Source organism: Dryas octopetala, chromosome 8, assembly GCF_963921425.1.
Source record: "Dryas octopetala chromosome 8, drDryOcto1.1, whole genome shotgun sequence".
NCBI lineage: Eukaryota > Viridiplantae > Streptophyta > Magnoliopsida > Rosales > Rosaceae > Dryas > Dryas octopetala.
In genome coordinates, this window is record NC_141373.1 from 19091552 (window position 1) to 19109133 (window position 17582).

Here is a 17582-nt window from a genome sequence, read left to right on the forward strand (position 1 = left end):
GATGATAAGGTGTTTTGATGTTGTTGAGCCTTATTGTCCCGAGAGAGTACTTAGGCAGTTTCGGAGGGTACAGACGATCCCTCATGCACCACGTGCAGTTTTTCAGGGGGTTAGAGGTTCGAATGCCCACTCGTAGCATGTTGCAATTACATATCCCATCTCCGGTATGTCCATCCAATAATCCTTTCGTGCAAGAAGAAGTTCTTCAAAATACTCAATCAAATGCTTTAGCTCAGCAACTCGAGATCGACCAAATATGGACTCATATATATAGGATGGACAATAATCGTAACGAGTGGAATAAATCTATGCGCACTTTCCGCCATGCATCTTGTCCCAACCCCAAAGCCAAAGCTACGACTCTATAGCCACAATGACAGTCGGATTTAATTCACATCAGTGGCACCAATAATGAATAGCCTAATGCTAGCTTTGAATTGGTGTGTATACCGGTGGGTCGGAACATATGGCGTGAGTGATGTCTTATATGCCTGTAAAAAAATATCAATAACTTCGATTATGCAACGAGTATTAGTAAAATGAAGTAAGATCATTCGGTTGGAATTAATTATATACCTTCAATTTGAATACTAGTGCCTTTGGCATCTTCTTTGGCGAATTAGTGCCAATTGTACATATTGTAGGTGATGGTGAGTGGCTATCTTGACCCTAAAGTGCATACTCAAAGGCAGATGGCAAACGGTGGGTAGAAGTGTCGACTTTACTAGGGCGCCCTTTAGTCTTAACTTTCGCACGCGGTTCTTTTAGACCCGTTATTTCTGGATTCATAAGCTCTTATATTTTCAAACTTATCATCCTCTTAGTTTCCTCATTCTGTCCTTCCATCCATATTGCTAGTTTATCAAATGTTGATTGAACCGGTGGATTTGACATCATGACTTGTGGTTCGTGAAGCATATCCAACTTTCTCCAACGAGGATGCACTGAATCAAGTGGAATATGCATCTTACGTCCTCTATACGAAAAAATCTCATGTGCACATGGCAAACAGTGTGTTTGGTGGATGGTGCAATCACATGGTAATGTTCTGGTCGGATTTGAATCGGCCCTACAAAAAGAAATGAATTATATTAGTAAGTGAGCATGATATTAATGAAGTGTTCAAGGTAGTAATGCCAATTAATTAGTATCCAAATTACCGGCCAATTTCACAAGCAATTATAGTCAATGCCGTCATAGATACATAACCAATCAAATTCTTCAATTCCGGCTGCTTCATTTTGATTTGGACAAAAGTTCGACTCTTCTCAAATGATGTCTTAATGTGTGTATGTTGCAATACTAATAATGAGTGAATATGTGCCCAAGAGGTATCAAAGGGAAGTTGGCTAGAGCCAAGTTCCCTTTTTAGCTTTGCGTGTGCACTTTCCGCCCTATTAATACAGTCAAGTTAGTTTATATGTAACACAATATAATAATTAACCAGTAATGCCAAATATTAGAAAGTGTTTACCTATTGGAAGTTGTATTACCAAAATGCATACATGTGTCTATCCATAGAACGACGAACTTCTCCTTGAAAGGTATCAACCAAGTGTCTTTCAAATAGTCAATAACTTCAGGAACCCAACCAAACTTAGATTCAATCTGCTGTAAATCTCTTAAATACACATCTCCTGACGTTGAATTTACCAAAGAATACCACGAACTATAAAACTTATCTCAATCATCCTTGGTTCCAAACTTTTTCTTGCAATTCGCCATAACATTTTTGCTAATGTGCCACCTACACAATAAATGTCTAGCACTAGGAAAAATAGCTGAGATTGCATTCATGAGTGCTAGATCTCGGTCTGTGACAATCACACCAGGAAGACAATCATCGTTGAGTAACGACCTCAATCTAGTCAAAGCCCAAATGTAATTGTCTTCATTCTCATAACTAATGTAAACAAATGCAACTGAGAAAGTCATGTTTGTGGATGTGACCCCAACAATCTAAAAGAGTGGCAAACGGTATCTATTAGTCTTGTACGTGCAATCCATAATCAATACATGTGGAAATGCACGTAAGAGATCAACACACCCAGGGTGGCTCCAAAACAAATCAGTCACAATATCATCACCACCAGAACATCTATGTCACTCAAAGTATTTGTGTTCAGATATCTTACTTAGTAAAAACTGCATTTCAGTTTTTCCAGCCTTCTCTTTCACCCTATGGCGGTGTTTGACATTGTATATTGTTTTGATTGTTGTTGTATTTGAATAATCTCTTTCCTTTAAGATGGTCAAAATCTGCTTCGGTTTCACTAAACTCTTAGACATATCCACCAATAAAGAACTCTTTGTTTCAGATAATCTCCCCACAAATGAATGTCCTTCACCAGTAACTAAAACTCTATAGTTATGCACTCCACATACCACACTTAGCTTCCATTCATCCTCATTACCGGTTTGCACACCCTTTAATGAGAAGGGGCATTTACATCTTTTCGTAATAGAGTCCCTACCATCCTTAGAACGTTTTACTATACAACTATCGACATCATACTTGGATGGCCTATGGTGACCACTTCGTTCGCAACCAAGGAACACTCTAGCTTTCTTCTTCCCCACCCCTGCTGCATTAGACCTCATAATGACAATGACTATGTTGTTCGTCCTTCCTTGTGCACGTGCCCATTTAACCAATGCATCCCTTGAATGAAATATCTGCACATATAATTTACATTATTCACACTTTAACTACATTTACAACATATATTTCCCAAATAACAAATGGATACCTCGTTTGTTGTGAATTCATTACTATAGTCACGTGAGTATTTGGTCAAAACCTTGGCCTCGACCTCGACCTCGACCTTGGCCCCAATGTAGTCCTCAACTTTGCTGTTTCGAGTAGAAGCACCACCATATTGCTCATATTGTTCATCGTCCTACACATAAAACATGGAAATGATATTAAAACAATGTGTTCGACAGAAGATTACCGAACAAAATGAATCTGTTCGGTAGTAATCTGCCGAACCAATAACCTTAGTCCGATAGTTGACTACCGAACAAGATCGATTTTACATAAATAAAAAACTTCATTCGACAGATGTCTTCCGAACATATGTAAAATTTTCGGTAGATTACTGTCGAAATTTGTAAGTTTATTCGGCGAATAGTCACCGAATGGATTTTTTTTAATTTTTTTTGTAATTTTCATTCGGCAGGTAACCACCGAATATATTAGTTTTGTTCGGTACCCATCTGTCAAATAATTGAGAAAAGTTCGGTACTGGTTTGCCGAACGAACCGCGAACAAAAAATGAAAAACACGAAAAAAAAAACACACAAAATTACTATCATACCTCGTCTAAAGGCGAATAAGGGACGAGTGAAGGCTTCATTCATGAAAACTAATATGTATTTTTACAATATTATTCCCTATATGTAACCAAGAGAGAAAACTTAGGGTTTAATGGAGGAAAGATGAAGAGATGAGGTTATGAGAGGAGGGGGTGTGCAATGAGAGTTTTAGGATAATTGTGGCTGGGGTTTAAGAGTGTTGGGTTTGGTGTGTAAGGAGAGTTTTTGTTTTTTTAAATAATATAGGTTGTCTTTTTTTGTCATTTCTCTTTGTGTCAATTAGGTAAATTCACAAATTAAGTTGTTAGGGGTATGCGAAAAGAAAAAAAAAGTGTGCAAATAGCAGCTCTAAAAAAAAATCATGTGAGGCAAAACCAAAAGGATGGCACAACTGTAAAAAAATAGAAAAGGCAATGACAAAAAATAAAGAGACGGTGAATGACCAAAACAAGCCCAACTAACCCCACTAATTACAATGGCAAGTGACTGAAATAAAAAAACACAGGGGCAAAAAAGTTTTTTCAATAAACATAAGCACTGTTCCTAAACTACAGTAATGCTTTTGTTCAATTTTAGCATATAGGTAATTTTAGTGAAGTCTTTACTTTTTGTTTTGTCACTCTCACTTTGGTTATTTTAGATCACCAAAGTAGTTAGATGCATGTGATTGCAATTATGGAATTTCAAGGAAGGAAATTCCTAACTTGTTTTTGGGGAATAAATCTATCACACAGTTCGGAATTACTCAAACCACTACTACAAATAACCAAGATATTAAATTTTGAAATTTTCGACGAAATCTCGTCGAAATTTTTTTTTTTGTAGGGTTTCGAAATCGAAACACATGTTTAATAATTTTTGGGGAAGATTTCGTCGAAATTTTTAAAATTTTCGAAATTTCAGCGAAATTTATTGAAATTTTTATATTTTATATTTTCTATTTTATCGAAATTTATCAAGATTTTCATATTTATCGAAATTGATCGAAATTTTCTATTTTCTCCAACTTCAGAAATTCACCAAAAATAGCTCGAGACTCCAAATAATTCATCGAAAAATTCTACGGACTCGTATTAATGAGTACTAATTTCCTATAACCTGAAAATAGTCAAATTGCTTTCAAAACAATTATGAAAAATCCTACTTCAAGATCTGATATTATTGATATGATTTATTTAAAAAAGTTATACGGAAACAATTGTAGATATCAGTTTATTTTCCTGTAAAGTAATATAGTTGATATTCATTTCTATTCTTAGCAAATCAGTTTCCATATATCCAAACAATTCATATATTTTCATTCTCATAGAATCCAAATAATCCATATCCATTCTCATAAAATCCAAACAACCAAAATAATCCATACATCAAATGTATTCAAAGTCATCAAAGGTAAACGTATTACAAATCCAACAAAGACAAAAGTAATACTCATGCCTTTGATATCCATAACCATCCTAGCTAGCTAGTATATACCTAAATTAAGCTACCCCCTAGATAAATATTCCTTTCAATCTCTAACGGCTGCCTCCATTTACAAAATATAGGCATGCAGCACACTTGGTAAAATCTTTCAACTTCCTTCACAAAAAATAAAGGGCCATGGCAGCACTAACTAGATATTCATCTAAACAACATCCACAAAAAATGGCAAAATATCAACATGCATGTCTACAAGTAGTTTAAGCTGACAAACTCTCCCCACTCAACCCGCACCTTATCAATTTGTTCTTGGCTGAAACTGCTCCGCTTTCCTTTCGGCCACTAAAAACATCAAAGAAAAACAGCAATATCAAAATGAGTAACTTAATCACACAACCTAACTAAGTTGTATATATGAAAGTTAGATTCAATCCAAAGGCACTAAATGAAATCTAAAATCATGGTGAGCAAAGTAATACCAAAATCAGCTATATAAGGTCTCTCCCTAATTTTTTTAGTCAAAGTAAACCTAATATCAGATTTGATGCTTAAAAGCATCTCAATCACAAGTCAACATGCATGTAAGTAAAATTCGATCACCAACTCAAATAATTATCCAATGTGGGACAAATTGATTATACATCATACTTAGAGCATAAATAAACCATTCAGTGTCAAAATGGCAGATTGATACACACTGCCAATTTGCAAATTCAACATAACTTCAATTCCAAAATACAAACCAGAAATCAATAAACCAAAATGCAGATTGCATAAAATTCCAATGGCAGAGCAGATATGAAAGCTTAATTGGAACACTTTAAATGTCGCATCCTCAACTGCAAATGTGAGGTCATGTCAGGTCCTTTTGCTCGAATTTTTCCTAAAATATATTAAAAATTTCACCAACACTTAGTTGTTTATTATGTCAATAAATTTGATCACCGTTACCTAAATTCGACAATTGGAACCGTTCATTTTATATGTTCATACTCAAATATCATCCCTGCAAAAAATTGGTCAAATCAAAATTCATCTACCTTTTCGATTATCATTAGAAAAACCACGATCGTTCATAAGTTCGATCACCGTTACCTAACTTCTACATGTCTGATTGAGCTCATTTTTTGCAGGGATGATCTTTGAGTGGGGAACTAAAAAATGAACATTCGGATCGTTGGAAACATGATCGAGATGTGAGCTTATATATATAAATATACTTGAAGAGTATAATTCTATTAACTTTTTTGTTGAAACCTTGTCATTTCAATAATTGTGAAGACCACATGCAACGTGCTTTCGACAATCGGAGCCATTTATTTTCTATGTTCATACTCAAAGATTATCTCTGCAAAAAATTGATCAAATCGGAATTCATCTACTCGTTCGACTATCATTAGAAAAACCACGATTGTTTATAAGTTTAACCACCGTTACCTAACTTCTAAATCTCCGCTTGAGCTAATTTTTTGCAAGGATGATCTTTGAGTGGGGTACTAAAAAATGAACGGTTCGGGTCATTGGAAACACGATCAAGATGTGAGCTTATACATATAAATACACTTGTAGAGTATAATTATATTAACTTTTTTCTTGAAACCTTGTTGTTTCAATAATTGTGAAGACCACAACGTGATTTTGACGATCGGAGCCATTCATTTTCTATGTTTATACTCAAAGATCATCTCTGTAAAAAATCGGCCAAATTGGAATTGAACTACTGGTTCGATTATCATTATAAGATCCACGATTGTTCATAAATTCGACTACCGTTACCTAACTTCTTATCTTCGATTGGGCCAATTTTTTGCAGGAATGATCTTTTAGTGGGAAACTAAAAAATGAATGATTTTGGTTGTTGAAAACATGATCGCATCGTATTCTTATACATAAATATAAATGCACATAAAAAAAGCACTAGGACTTGCCTTAGGCGATGAAACTAGACCTTCGTTGCCCAAGAGACCTTTGGGCGACGAAGTAATTCCGTCGCTCAAAGAGACCTTAGGTGACAAACGTCTTATTTCATCGCCCAAAGTATGGCCCCTAAGACCATTTTGGAGCGTAACCTTAGGCGACGAACTATTTTCGTCGTCCAAATTTACTTTAGGCGACAAACCCAATATTCGTCGTCTAAAGACACTTTAGGCGATAAAATATTTCGTCGCTCAAACCTTTATTGGTTTAGGCGACGAATGTGGAAATTCATCGCCGAAAGTGTCTTGAAACCTTTATTGCCTAAGATGTTTTTTTTTTTGTTTGTAGTGATTCAACAATATATTCTACAAAAAAACTATGTATGTGCATATAATAATTGTAGGTACGTACATAAAATAAAACACACAAAACAATGCACAAAATTAACATGAAAAAAAAAAAAAAAACCAGTAGATGCACAAAATAAACATGAAAAAACTAGTAGGTGCACAAAATAAATATCTTAGTAATTTTATTTTATTTTATTTTTTTATTATTATTATTATTTTTTGTAGTTTCATATTATTGTTAGTATACATTATTATATTTATCATGATAGAAACATAGAAAAATTAATTTTTAAAAAACGTGTCCAAAGTTGAAACACTTGCACAATAATAATATTCTCAATCAATGGAGACAAATACATTAAATACTCCTAATATTACTTAAATAGGCTAAATGGTATTTTAAAAAATCAACAAATAATTAGTTTTAAATTAAACTGACTCATCCAACACTAATCAAAAAGCTAAAATCTCAGAAATTAATGATTTGTCAGACTTAAGAAAAAATATATACTGGGTGATTTATCATAATTATTAACTATTTTTCAAAGGGCCGGTGATGTGATGAGGTGTTTGAAGAATTACATGCAGTAATGTCATGATTAATGCATGACTCATATATCAGTTAGCATTACTAGAGACGTTCGGCCCTAGCTTAGGCATATTGTACGGATTTACAACTGTATGCTATTTGCTATGCACGTTTTTCACATCCATTTTTAATCAACTTTAACACAATTAAGCTTAATTCCTTGTAATGTCAATGTGTACAATCATGCATTAAATTACTAACTAGCTCTTGCTGTTTCTGCTGTGAAGACTAAGATTGCGAGAAGATGATTGAGTTAGCAATAAAACATGTGATTGCGAAGTATGTCTAACAGGTTTTCGTTGTGAAGACTAAGATTCAAGAAGATGATCGAGTTAGCAACAAATCTATAGCTCCACATACCAAGTACTATTTCGATCAAGATCAATCTATTTTTTAAATTAAAATTAGCGGTTGGCTCCTCAAACGCAACTTAAAGAATCAGATTATGTGGAATTGGCTCTCCCTGAAGAACCAAAAAGAACTAAAATCACTCTTCATCAAACATTTAAAGAACAAGACCGAACATTGTTATTCTGGAGATATCGTGGGCCCTTTAAACAATTTTATTTCAAGCATCTCAGCTGAAGAGAAAGAGTCGTGGCCCGACCAAGTGGCTTCAGTAAAGAATCTTCTAAAACGTCCAATAGCTGCCTCAATTCTTTTTGACATATCTTTCATTCTCTTTTATTTATTGTTCTAATTTTTCACTTTTTATGATCACTCTTTCAAATATTATTTTCTTCCAATATCTCATTTATATGTTATTGAAAATTTGTTGAAGTATTAATTAATTATAGTTATGATAAATTGATTATGTGTGCTCAAGATTGATAGGTACTTGCAATATATCACTTTTATTTTCATGCTAAATGTGCTAATGGTCGTCTCCTTACCGACATATATGGCCATAATAAAAATGTGACCACAAACATCACAAGTTTTATATCAAAATATATAGAAGTTATGATTTTAACTTTGTATGAAAATTAAGGTCTACTGCATGCACATTCATCAATTATCTTTTAACGGTAAAAATTAATCTTACTTATTTAGGAGTGCATAAAGTAATTGCTTGAGTGCCAAAAATAATCTCACATTTAAAGTACTATTGTTATACCTAGCTACATGGCTAAATATTTGTATGTACATATATGTTCGTAGTTTAATATTAAAGTATTTACGAATATATTATAATTTAAAGAATCAAACCACTAGCTAGAGTAAAAAAAAACAAAAAAACAAAACAAAACGTACACTTGCCGTTAGAGAGTAAAAAACCTCAAAAATTTATCTGCGGCGGCTGGCCTAGTAGTACTGTTTTCATTGTCTTAGTTTGATCGAGTCCTTCTTTTGATCGAGGGTTTGTTTAGAGTTTTATAAAAAACTCTAGTTTACTTTTAGTTTGTTGAGTCCCTTTCTTGTTCTCAGAGAGGGTTAGTCTACCCGTTTTTTTTTGGGCAATTTTATGTAATAACATTTTTTAATGAGGGACTTACTTTTTTGACCTTGCCAAAAAAACTCTTACATTTCATAGCTCTTTGGCCATTTTCAAACAACAAAAACACCTCTCTGAAGTGGCTGCAGCACCACTTCATCTTTTAACCCAGATCTGTAAAATCCCTAAACCCATATCTATATACTCTTACAACACCATTACAAACTTAAATCTGAAAACCCAAAATTTAAATCTCTTTAAAGTGAAAACCCAGAAAAACAAACCAGATCATCTGGACTGGCGCTGCAGCAGCACTAGATGTTGACTAGATGTTGACTTCAACTTTTCACAAATCGGCCATAGAGATCAGATGAACAAAATCATTGAACTCAGATCTAACTAGAAAATTATCAAAATTACTTCTAAATAGAATATTATCATTTTTATAGACTTGGGTGCGTAGAAGATCTACCTAGAGCGATTTTTCGTGTTCACGACTTCGAGGTAGGTTGTACCCCATGAGGTAGGATGCCTTAGTGATCCCAAGGAAAGGGGATGTCTTGGGGATCTAGAGGAAAGTGAAGGAAAGATTTTTAAATGATTGGGTAAAATGGGTGTTAGCTCATATGGTAGTGCATGCCTGTCTGTTTAATTTAAGTATGAGGTAATAAGGTATAAAGGGAGTGAGTTCATGCATGCATCATCATCCATTAACTCATTTATATACCTTGATGTTTGTTATAATAATTGGCTATGAGGAACTAAAAATTCCTACTGAGCCCCAAAGCTCACGCTGTTAACAGATTGTGCAGGTGATAACTATTTGACTCAAGTGATGGAACCCCAAAGTGATGTCTAGGGACTAGGATTATGCTCAGAAGTCATGATTGTGATTTAATATTTTTATCTTGAATGAACTTATGTAAAATAAAGAATATTCATGTTGTAGTCCTGACTACACCTACTTTAATTTTAAGTGCCAATAACAATTTGAAGAGGAATAAATTTTTAATTCTCAGAACTTATAAAAGATAGGCTACTTTCTTATCCAAAATAAGAAAATTGTTTTCTATCCATTTATCATGTTTAAAAATTTAATTTATACCATTAAAATATAACTTGCATCTCAATCAAGAATAATATGATATTATTTTGGATTGGGGTGTGACACTTATATAGTGCAGAACCCAAGCATATCATGGCGATGTGAGATATTTAACAAGAAAAGTAAATATTTTACCGCTAGGGTTAAATAAGTAGGAGCAACATCAAAATAGGTCATTCTGTGGATGTGTTTTTGTGCAAACAAAAAGGTTTAAGGTGTTAGTGTTGCTCTGCCAGATAGTCACGGAGAGGTTGTGGTGATGATGGCCCTGCCTCTTATCGGCATCTCTTCACCCTAACAGGTTGAGATTTTGGCGATTATATATCATCGGGTTGCAGTACTGTTTAAGAACAAGTATTGAAGCTGTATTTCTTGAATCAGAGGCTCAAGCTATCATCTCTTGGTTTAGGAATTCGGTGACGAATCTTGCTTCAAATGGGCAACTTATGGAGGCAGTAAGGGGTCATATTTATTTGCTAATGCTACACGTACTATCTCTTACAATTCTAATAAAATTGTGCTTGCACTCGCTAGTTTTGCTTTAAGTCTTGCTTTGGAATCTCTCATGCATTATACTAACCTATTTTGTTTTTCAATAAATCTTGCATTGGCGATGAAAAAAAAAATAAAATTTAAAGAACCAAAATCAAAGCCGAATATGATTATGGAATTCAGTGAACATAAGATTTTATCCAATAATGATAATTTAATTACCCCATAGAAAAATATTAATTATTTCCCTTCATTTTTCAATCTAGTGGCTGCCTGTGGTTTCTATGTTCTAGCATTACCGAACATATATAGTGCCATTCTCTCATCTATGCCATTGAATTTTTCCTTGCTTTTCATTTTCTATCTTTTTACACTTTCGAATTATTGGTCCATACATACAAAAATTTCTCGTTAATTACTAATCATCATGATTCGAATAATTTAAATTGTGTCTCAAAAAAGTCTAAGCATCTATTTTGAAACCAATTATCAATAAGAGGAGGAGCCCAAAGCCTTTATAAGCCACTATGCAAGGTTTTAATTTTCTAATGTGGGACAACACTCCACATTCTCACACGTCTCCGCACGTGTGGCGTCACTCAAGACTAACCCGTGGACACTTTATATTGGGTGATATGAGAGGACATGCAGCCGTTTTGCACGACACGTAGATAGTATGCTCTAATACCATGAAGAAATTTAGGCATCTATATCAAAACCAATTGGCAATAAAAGGAGTACGTAGTCTAAAACCCTTATAAGCTACTATGCAAAATTATAATTTTCCAATGCGACAATACTCCATATTATCACAGTGTCCTTAAATTAAGGTTCTCAATTTTAGGTTCAAAGTCTCACCATAAGGTGTAAGAATTCCTAATGGACTAATTACTGGTGTATTAGGAATCAACTAAGCATTATGATTTACAGTCCGATAAAGGGCTATACTAAGTCAATCCGGATATTCTTGTCAAGTTGTGATTCTACTTTGACAAGGATTAAGGGCCTGATTAGTAGGATTTACTAAGTCCTAATTAGATATGTATTAGGAGTTCTTATTCTAGTAGGTGTTTGGTTAGAGGTACTTGATGTACAAGTAACACCTTTATGGGGGGACTCTAATCTCAACACCACTATATAAGAACAAGTCCCTACTCTCACAATAAGACACTGCAAATATTCTCAGCCCCATATTGAGTTGCACTAAGGATTGTAGAGAGGAGAAGACTTGTTCATTATGGCATCATGTATGTGTTCTTGACTTTGATTAAGTTGTTCAATTAATCTTGTTGCTTGTGTTTCTTGATGTTTATGATCTACATAAATTATGTGCTAACATAAGGCTCCTTCAGATGCATCAGATTCCAATTCGAGTGGAATTCCCAATTCTTAATGCATGCATCGCTTTGAGTGGTTGTCAAAACAGTTTGTCACGTGCAGTACGTTATCAATACAGTCGGAACTTTTTTAGTCATTTGATATCATTACAATTTTTTTTTGTTTTATCGATAACATTGTGTTCTTCGATTAGATCACAATAAGGGAAATTATTAAATGTTTCTGATTTGATTGATTTTTTGTAAAAGTTATCTTTGTGTTGTAAAACCTAGAAAAATTAATGAACGGTGCAGATCGATTACGAAATTATATCGTATAGCACACCCAAAAAAGTGATTAACTTCTTATTAACTTATTAACTAATTAGCATTTGAGTGTGGATATATATTTATATAAACTTATGGATAGAAGTATATTTGTTTTTTGGTGGGATGAATGGATAGAAAGTTTAGCATCCATAATATATAACTTTAACAATGTTTCAAACACATTATTTCAAATTCTGAATTAGCAAGGTAGGGGCAGAAAGCGTACGTCCAAGTGTAAGTAATTCATGCCCATTATAGATACAAAAGATATTTTGAAGTGATTTGACACGACTTCCTTATTATCTCTGTTATTATGATCAGAGAAGGCAGTACATGTGTGGATTGGTTCAAGTTTAGAAATTCATGTTGGATCGATCAGTGTTTCCCTCGAAGCTTGTCTAGAAGTGTATCTAGTCCTTCATGTGGGCCACTTGGCCCATTTCCATGAGACTTGAGCAACAACCCTTCAAAAGTACTCGACGGTGTTAGAAAACCATTTAGTTACGGTTGTTAATTTCTGTGATAAAATATTTATTTGCTTAGAAGCCAAATAACTGATGATCAGCATTACAATAATATTGCATACCTTCAGCTGCCATTGGGTAGAGATCAAAGAACGTACTTGCTGACTTTAAGAGTTTCTGCAGATTTATTATATAATTAAGAAACAGAATAATCAAGCAATTAATAGAAAATTGGAAATAATTAAAAAACAAACTTAAAAGAAAGCAGTGGAGATATATATATATATATATATATATAGTCGTTCTCTCTGCAGGACATTTATTCTTTAATTAAAGAAAAGATGCAAATATTTTGTGATTTTTTTTTTCACCATTGATCTTATTTTTTGCAAGATTTAATACTTTAGGGTATGAATATATCTTCAATTGAGATATTCCTATGTTTTAATTCTCATGGTATTAAGCTCTCGTTCCTTAGGTTTTAACGATAGCACAAAACTTAAGAGATAAAACTTAAAATATAACTTAGAACGATAATTCTATACCCGAAAATATAGATCATATACCCTAAAATATTGAACTCTGTAAAAAATAACCTAAAAATGAAAAATATCATAAAAAGACCCTTGTCCTTTTTTATAGGTTTTGTTTAAAGAACTTTTGCATATATATATATATATATATAAATGGAAATGCTACATACCAATACCAAATCCCCTGGTTTGAATGGAAATTCTTCCATGCCGGTTGCTTTCCTGCATGCATTTTACCATTTTTTTTAGTCAGATAAAAAATGGAACTACAAAATGCTTATATAGAAGAGAATATTGAAAAATTAACCAATTTTGGTTGCCATTAAAGACTTTTAACACTTTTTAAAAAATTTTAGAATTTTAACCTTCGAGTAGTAATCGAACCCTATTGAGTATTGCTCAAGGGGTGTTCGAGCACTTTTTGAGGGGAGCTCAAGCACTACTTGAGGGTCAAATTTCTAAAAATTTAAAAAGAGGTTAAAAGTCTTTAATTGACTTCAATTTGGGTTAGTTTTCCGAATTTCTCTATATATACTAAAAGAATTAATCTAATTATCTCACATACACTTGTGTATGATTATACGTACATTTTAAAAGAAATGAATAACAATATTGATGACCATTTGGTCCACTATATCAGATAACGCTTAGTCTCTCTATTATCAGGAGGAGATTCTGAGTTCAAATCTCAATGTATGACAGTTGTTTAATAAAAATAAAAAAACAATAACATATTACAAGATAAGTTGAAATAATTAATACCTAAGAAGGAGGTCTCTGTCAACTTGTCTATATTCAAAGAATGTGCAACCAGTGGTGAAGGGTATGTCTTTCTCTTTCCACTCTGTAAAACGTATGATAATTACACACAATTAATTAATTAATGTCAAAGACAAAGCCAATTAATTAGCCAATAACTATGATAATTAAGGGTTAAGGTTGTGAAATTGAATTAATTAGTTACGTACCAAGATGCCATTTTACACTGGCAGTCAAGTTTCCACCTTCTGTGGCAGCATCAATGACAAAATGAACATTCGGCCCCATTGCATCCATCACCTTCCCAAGAAACTCGATGACAGCCTGTACATATATATATATATTGCATATGCTCAAATTCATCATTTTATTAATTTTCCAAAATTAATGCTGCAAGATCTTTCCATTGCATAGTCTATTGAAAAAAAAAAAAAAAAAAAACACATACAACAACTATCAATCCATCCATAAGGAAACAAGTACCTAACAAAAAGTGGCCAAGCCTTACCAACACAAATGACAACTAGAAAACAAAAATCCCAAAGGAAGACAACAAAGAGAATATAACATGAAATTTTCACTATGGTGTACCGCGCTCTTTTATTTAGGGGAGAGAAGATTTGAACTTGGGACATGTCTTCCAACACAATAGGAAGAACTACTATTAAATCAAGAGCTAGTTGATCAAGGGCAAACAAAAGATTTGGATTTGGCTTCTTGATTTTTTTTTTTTTTTTTTAATTCTTTAACCTCTCGCTGGGTAAATTCTTCCTTGCTAGTCAATCACAATTTGATACGTATCTAATTTTTCATCACTTTATTTTTCATAACAATGATAAATTTTTCCTTATAATTAGTTAATACATATCAAATTGTGTTGTGATTAGCTAATAAGGAGGAATGAATCTTTAAATAGATTTGATTCCAATTTGAAATGTGAGAGATCTAAAATTTAGGGATTTTCGTTGATGTCTAAAGTTAATTAATTCCTCGAGTATATTGTTGAGTATATATATATATATATATATATATTTATTTGTGTGGGACATGGATTATTTGTTTATGGAAAATGCTGCTGTTTATTTATTTGCTTACAAGGAATAAGATCCCTACTCTCATCTCATTCAACTCATGCCACTTGAAGGTTCATGGACCAAAAAAAGTACATAAGATTTTAAATGATTAATTTTATCTAATCATTTCAATTACATAGTATTTAGTTTAACTAATGTAGCCTTATTTTCACAATCCAAATTACCCTTTCATTCAAATCATTTAATCCATATTCCAAATATTGAACCTAAAATTCATGAGATGGAGGGAAATGAGAAAACACAGAAAACCTGTTTATCTTGAAAGGGAACATAAAAGACAAGGTCTTCATACTGACAGTCATCAGCCAGAAGATGCTCTAATTTCTTTTTGTCCTTTGCATTGATGGCCTTGTAGAAATCTTCAATTGCCTGCAGCACAGAAGGTGGGAGTGGCAGAGGAGCTATCCCACATGACCCATCATCACTCCCCAACACTTTCCACTGATCAATTCTATCTTTGCTAATTTGTTTTCTTATTCCAAAACTATTTGGAAATATTGTTGGCTGCAGCTTCTTCTTTCCATTTAGTGATGATTGAAAACAAGTAGGCCTACTACTACAGCTCTGCTGGTTGCTGATTATATGACTTGTTGCACTAATGAGTGATTGGGTCACAGGCAATGTGTTGGAGTTGAAGCTCTTCTTTGAGCTCAGGGAAGCTAGTCCTATAGAATATTGGGATAGAGAGGCCATGGATTAGAAGTTAAGAAATTTGTGAGAGAAACAGATATTTTATTATTGACCATCTTAATTGGCTGTCATAAAAAGATATGCAGCAAGTAAGCTGATTGCAAATGAAGCAAGGAATTGATGTTTGAGTGCACTATCTGCAGCATTCTTTAATTGTGAATGAGGTAAGGAATACTTTTCACACACCCCTCCTCCCCCACTTCTCTTTTTTGCTTATGTTCAAACTCTGGCACAATATTTTGATCCTAAGATTCCCCTGATTGGGCTGTTCTCACAGATGGGCTGATTTTGCATTGAAGAGAAAAATTAGTGCTAGAGTGGGCATCCAAGCCCCTGAAACCAATCATCAGTCAACTATCAACTTTTTAAATTGACATGGATGCAATGGGGTGAATGGTAGATCTAAGTGTAAATTTTTATAATACAGGTAAGTTTCACCCCTATTAGTAATGTTGTATAAAAAATACGGTACATTTGACATTACTCCTTGTAAAAACCTCAAAGAACATGCACAACATTCCCCAACATTCATATTTCTGCAATATGCCCTGAAACTAATCATCAGTCATCTCATCTATCAACTTAAGCAACATAGATGGAACAGGTGAATGGTAGATCCTTAGGTTAAATTTTTATAGTATAGATGAGATATCTCTATTAGAATTTAGTACCGATTTGGCATAAAAATATGGTACATTTAGCATTACTCCTTGTAAAGACGTCAAAGAACATGCACTAACCACAATTTGCCAAAAATTCCCCAACATTCCAATTTCCCCAATAGTCCCATTCCAGAACTACTGTTGCCCTGCAGCTGCTGCCTAATTCAATTTCAAGTAGCTTGTTGTCCCATGAAACCAGAGTTGCATTTCATGGCTAAACACCAAAATCTGTGATCTATGTTAACTTTGGGAGCCTTGGGGACTAGGCCAACAGCAAGCATCTCTTTTCTGTGGGTGGTTTGACCCGAATTAGTCAATAAATCAGTACGCCTTGAACCATGACTTAGTGGGTTTCTTGAGATCACTTCAAATGGATTGAGCCACATTGGGAAATGGGCTACCTAAAACAATTGTTGGCCCATTTCATAAATGATTTTATTATTCCAAAGAAAACAAAAGCAATAAGATGGAATCAAGGAATAAAATTTCGGGTTTCGAGGAAATTTCGATGGAAATTTCGATGGAAATTTCGACGGAAATTTCGAAGATTTTTAAATTTCGACAAAAATTCGACGGAAACGATGGAAATTATTATCAAAATACGGAAATTTTGAATGAAACTTCACAATATGTTTATTTAACATATTATCTACTACATTGATAAAAAACATTGAAAAAAACCAAATTATATGGTAGGTTTCATGTGATATGTGATGAATATAATGCGCGCTGGAGGCAAATACTGTTAAATAAAATTAGTATAATGAATAAATGAAATTAGTATATTCTTTATACTTTATAATCTATACACTAAATCCTAATATTAAACTCTATATACCCTAATTTTATACTCTATAATTTATACACTAAACCCTATATATTTTATAATGTATACTCTATATTATTTAGAATATAATATATGATATTAGAGTTTAGGCCTTTTAAGATATTTTAAATTATTTTTTTATATAAAAATATATTAGATTTAAAAACAACTAAACAAAACCCCAAAACGGCCAAACGAAACTCCAAACATTTTTTTTTTCTTTCCAATTGCCCAAAGGCCCTAAATCCCAATCAATCCTAAATCTTTTTTTTTTTTTTCT

General features: G+C 33.4%; 2 protein-coding genes across 2 annotated transcripts; both read right to left on the minus strand.

The window, feature by feature from the left end:
• Nucleotides 1-2103: 2103 nt before the first annotated feature.
• LOC147277803 (uncharacterized) lies at nucleotides 2104-3359 on the minus strand. Its single transcript, XM_086255722.1, has 3 exons — nucleotides 3321-3359; nucleotides 2802-2900; nucleotides 2104-2676 (listed from the first exon to the last, which is right to left on the minus strand). Exons 1-3 carry the CDS (start codon nucleotides 3357-3359, stop codon nucleotides 2104-2106), a joined length of 711 nt encoding a protein of 236 aa, XP_086111848.1.
• A 9084-nt stretch (nucleotides 3360-12443) lies between these two features.
• On the minus strand, nucleotides 12444-15817 carry LOC147277804 (uncharacterized). Its single transcript, XM_086255295.1, has 6 exons — nucleotides 15374-15817; nucleotides 14240-14354; nucleotides 14034-14115; nucleotides 13442-13493; nucleotides 12861-12915; nucleotides 12444-12738 (listed from the first exon to the last, which is right to left on the minus strand). Exons 1-6 carry the CDS (start codon nucleotides 15815-15817, stop codon nucleotides 12650-12652), a joined length of 837 nt encoding a protein of 278 aa, XP_086111421.1. The 3' UTR covers nucleotides 12444-12649.
• Between the last annotated feature and the right edge of the window lie 1765 nt (nucleotides 15818-17582).

Excerpts from the sequence above, each read along its gene's own strand:
- LOC147277803 (XM_086255722.1), bottom strand. The coding sequence starts at position 3,359 with ATGAAGCCTTCACTCGTCCCTTATTCGCCTTTAGACGAG. Across the intron at positions 2,901-3,320 it reads CTTATTCGCCTTTAGACGAG|GACGATGAACAATATGAGCA; the intron begins GTATGATAGTAA and ends TTTTATGTGTAG. Across the intron at positions 2,677-2,801 it reads AGGTCGAGGTCGAGGCCAAG|ATATTTCATTCAAGGGATGC; the intron begins GTTTTGACCAAA and ends TTATATGTGCAG.
- LOC147277804 (XM_086255295.1), bottom strand. The coding sequence starts at position 15,817 with ATGGCCTCTCTATCCCAATATTCTATAGGACTAGCTTCCCTGAGCTCA. Across the intron at positions 13,494-14,033 it reads GACAGAGACCTCCTTCTTAG|GAAAGCAACCGGCATGGAAG; the intron begins GTATTAATTATT and ends AAATGCATGCAG. Across the intron at positions 12,916-13,441 it reads AACCAGGGGATTTGGTATTG|AAACTCTTAAAGTCAGCAAG; the intron begins GTATGTAGCATT and ends ATAAATCTGCAG.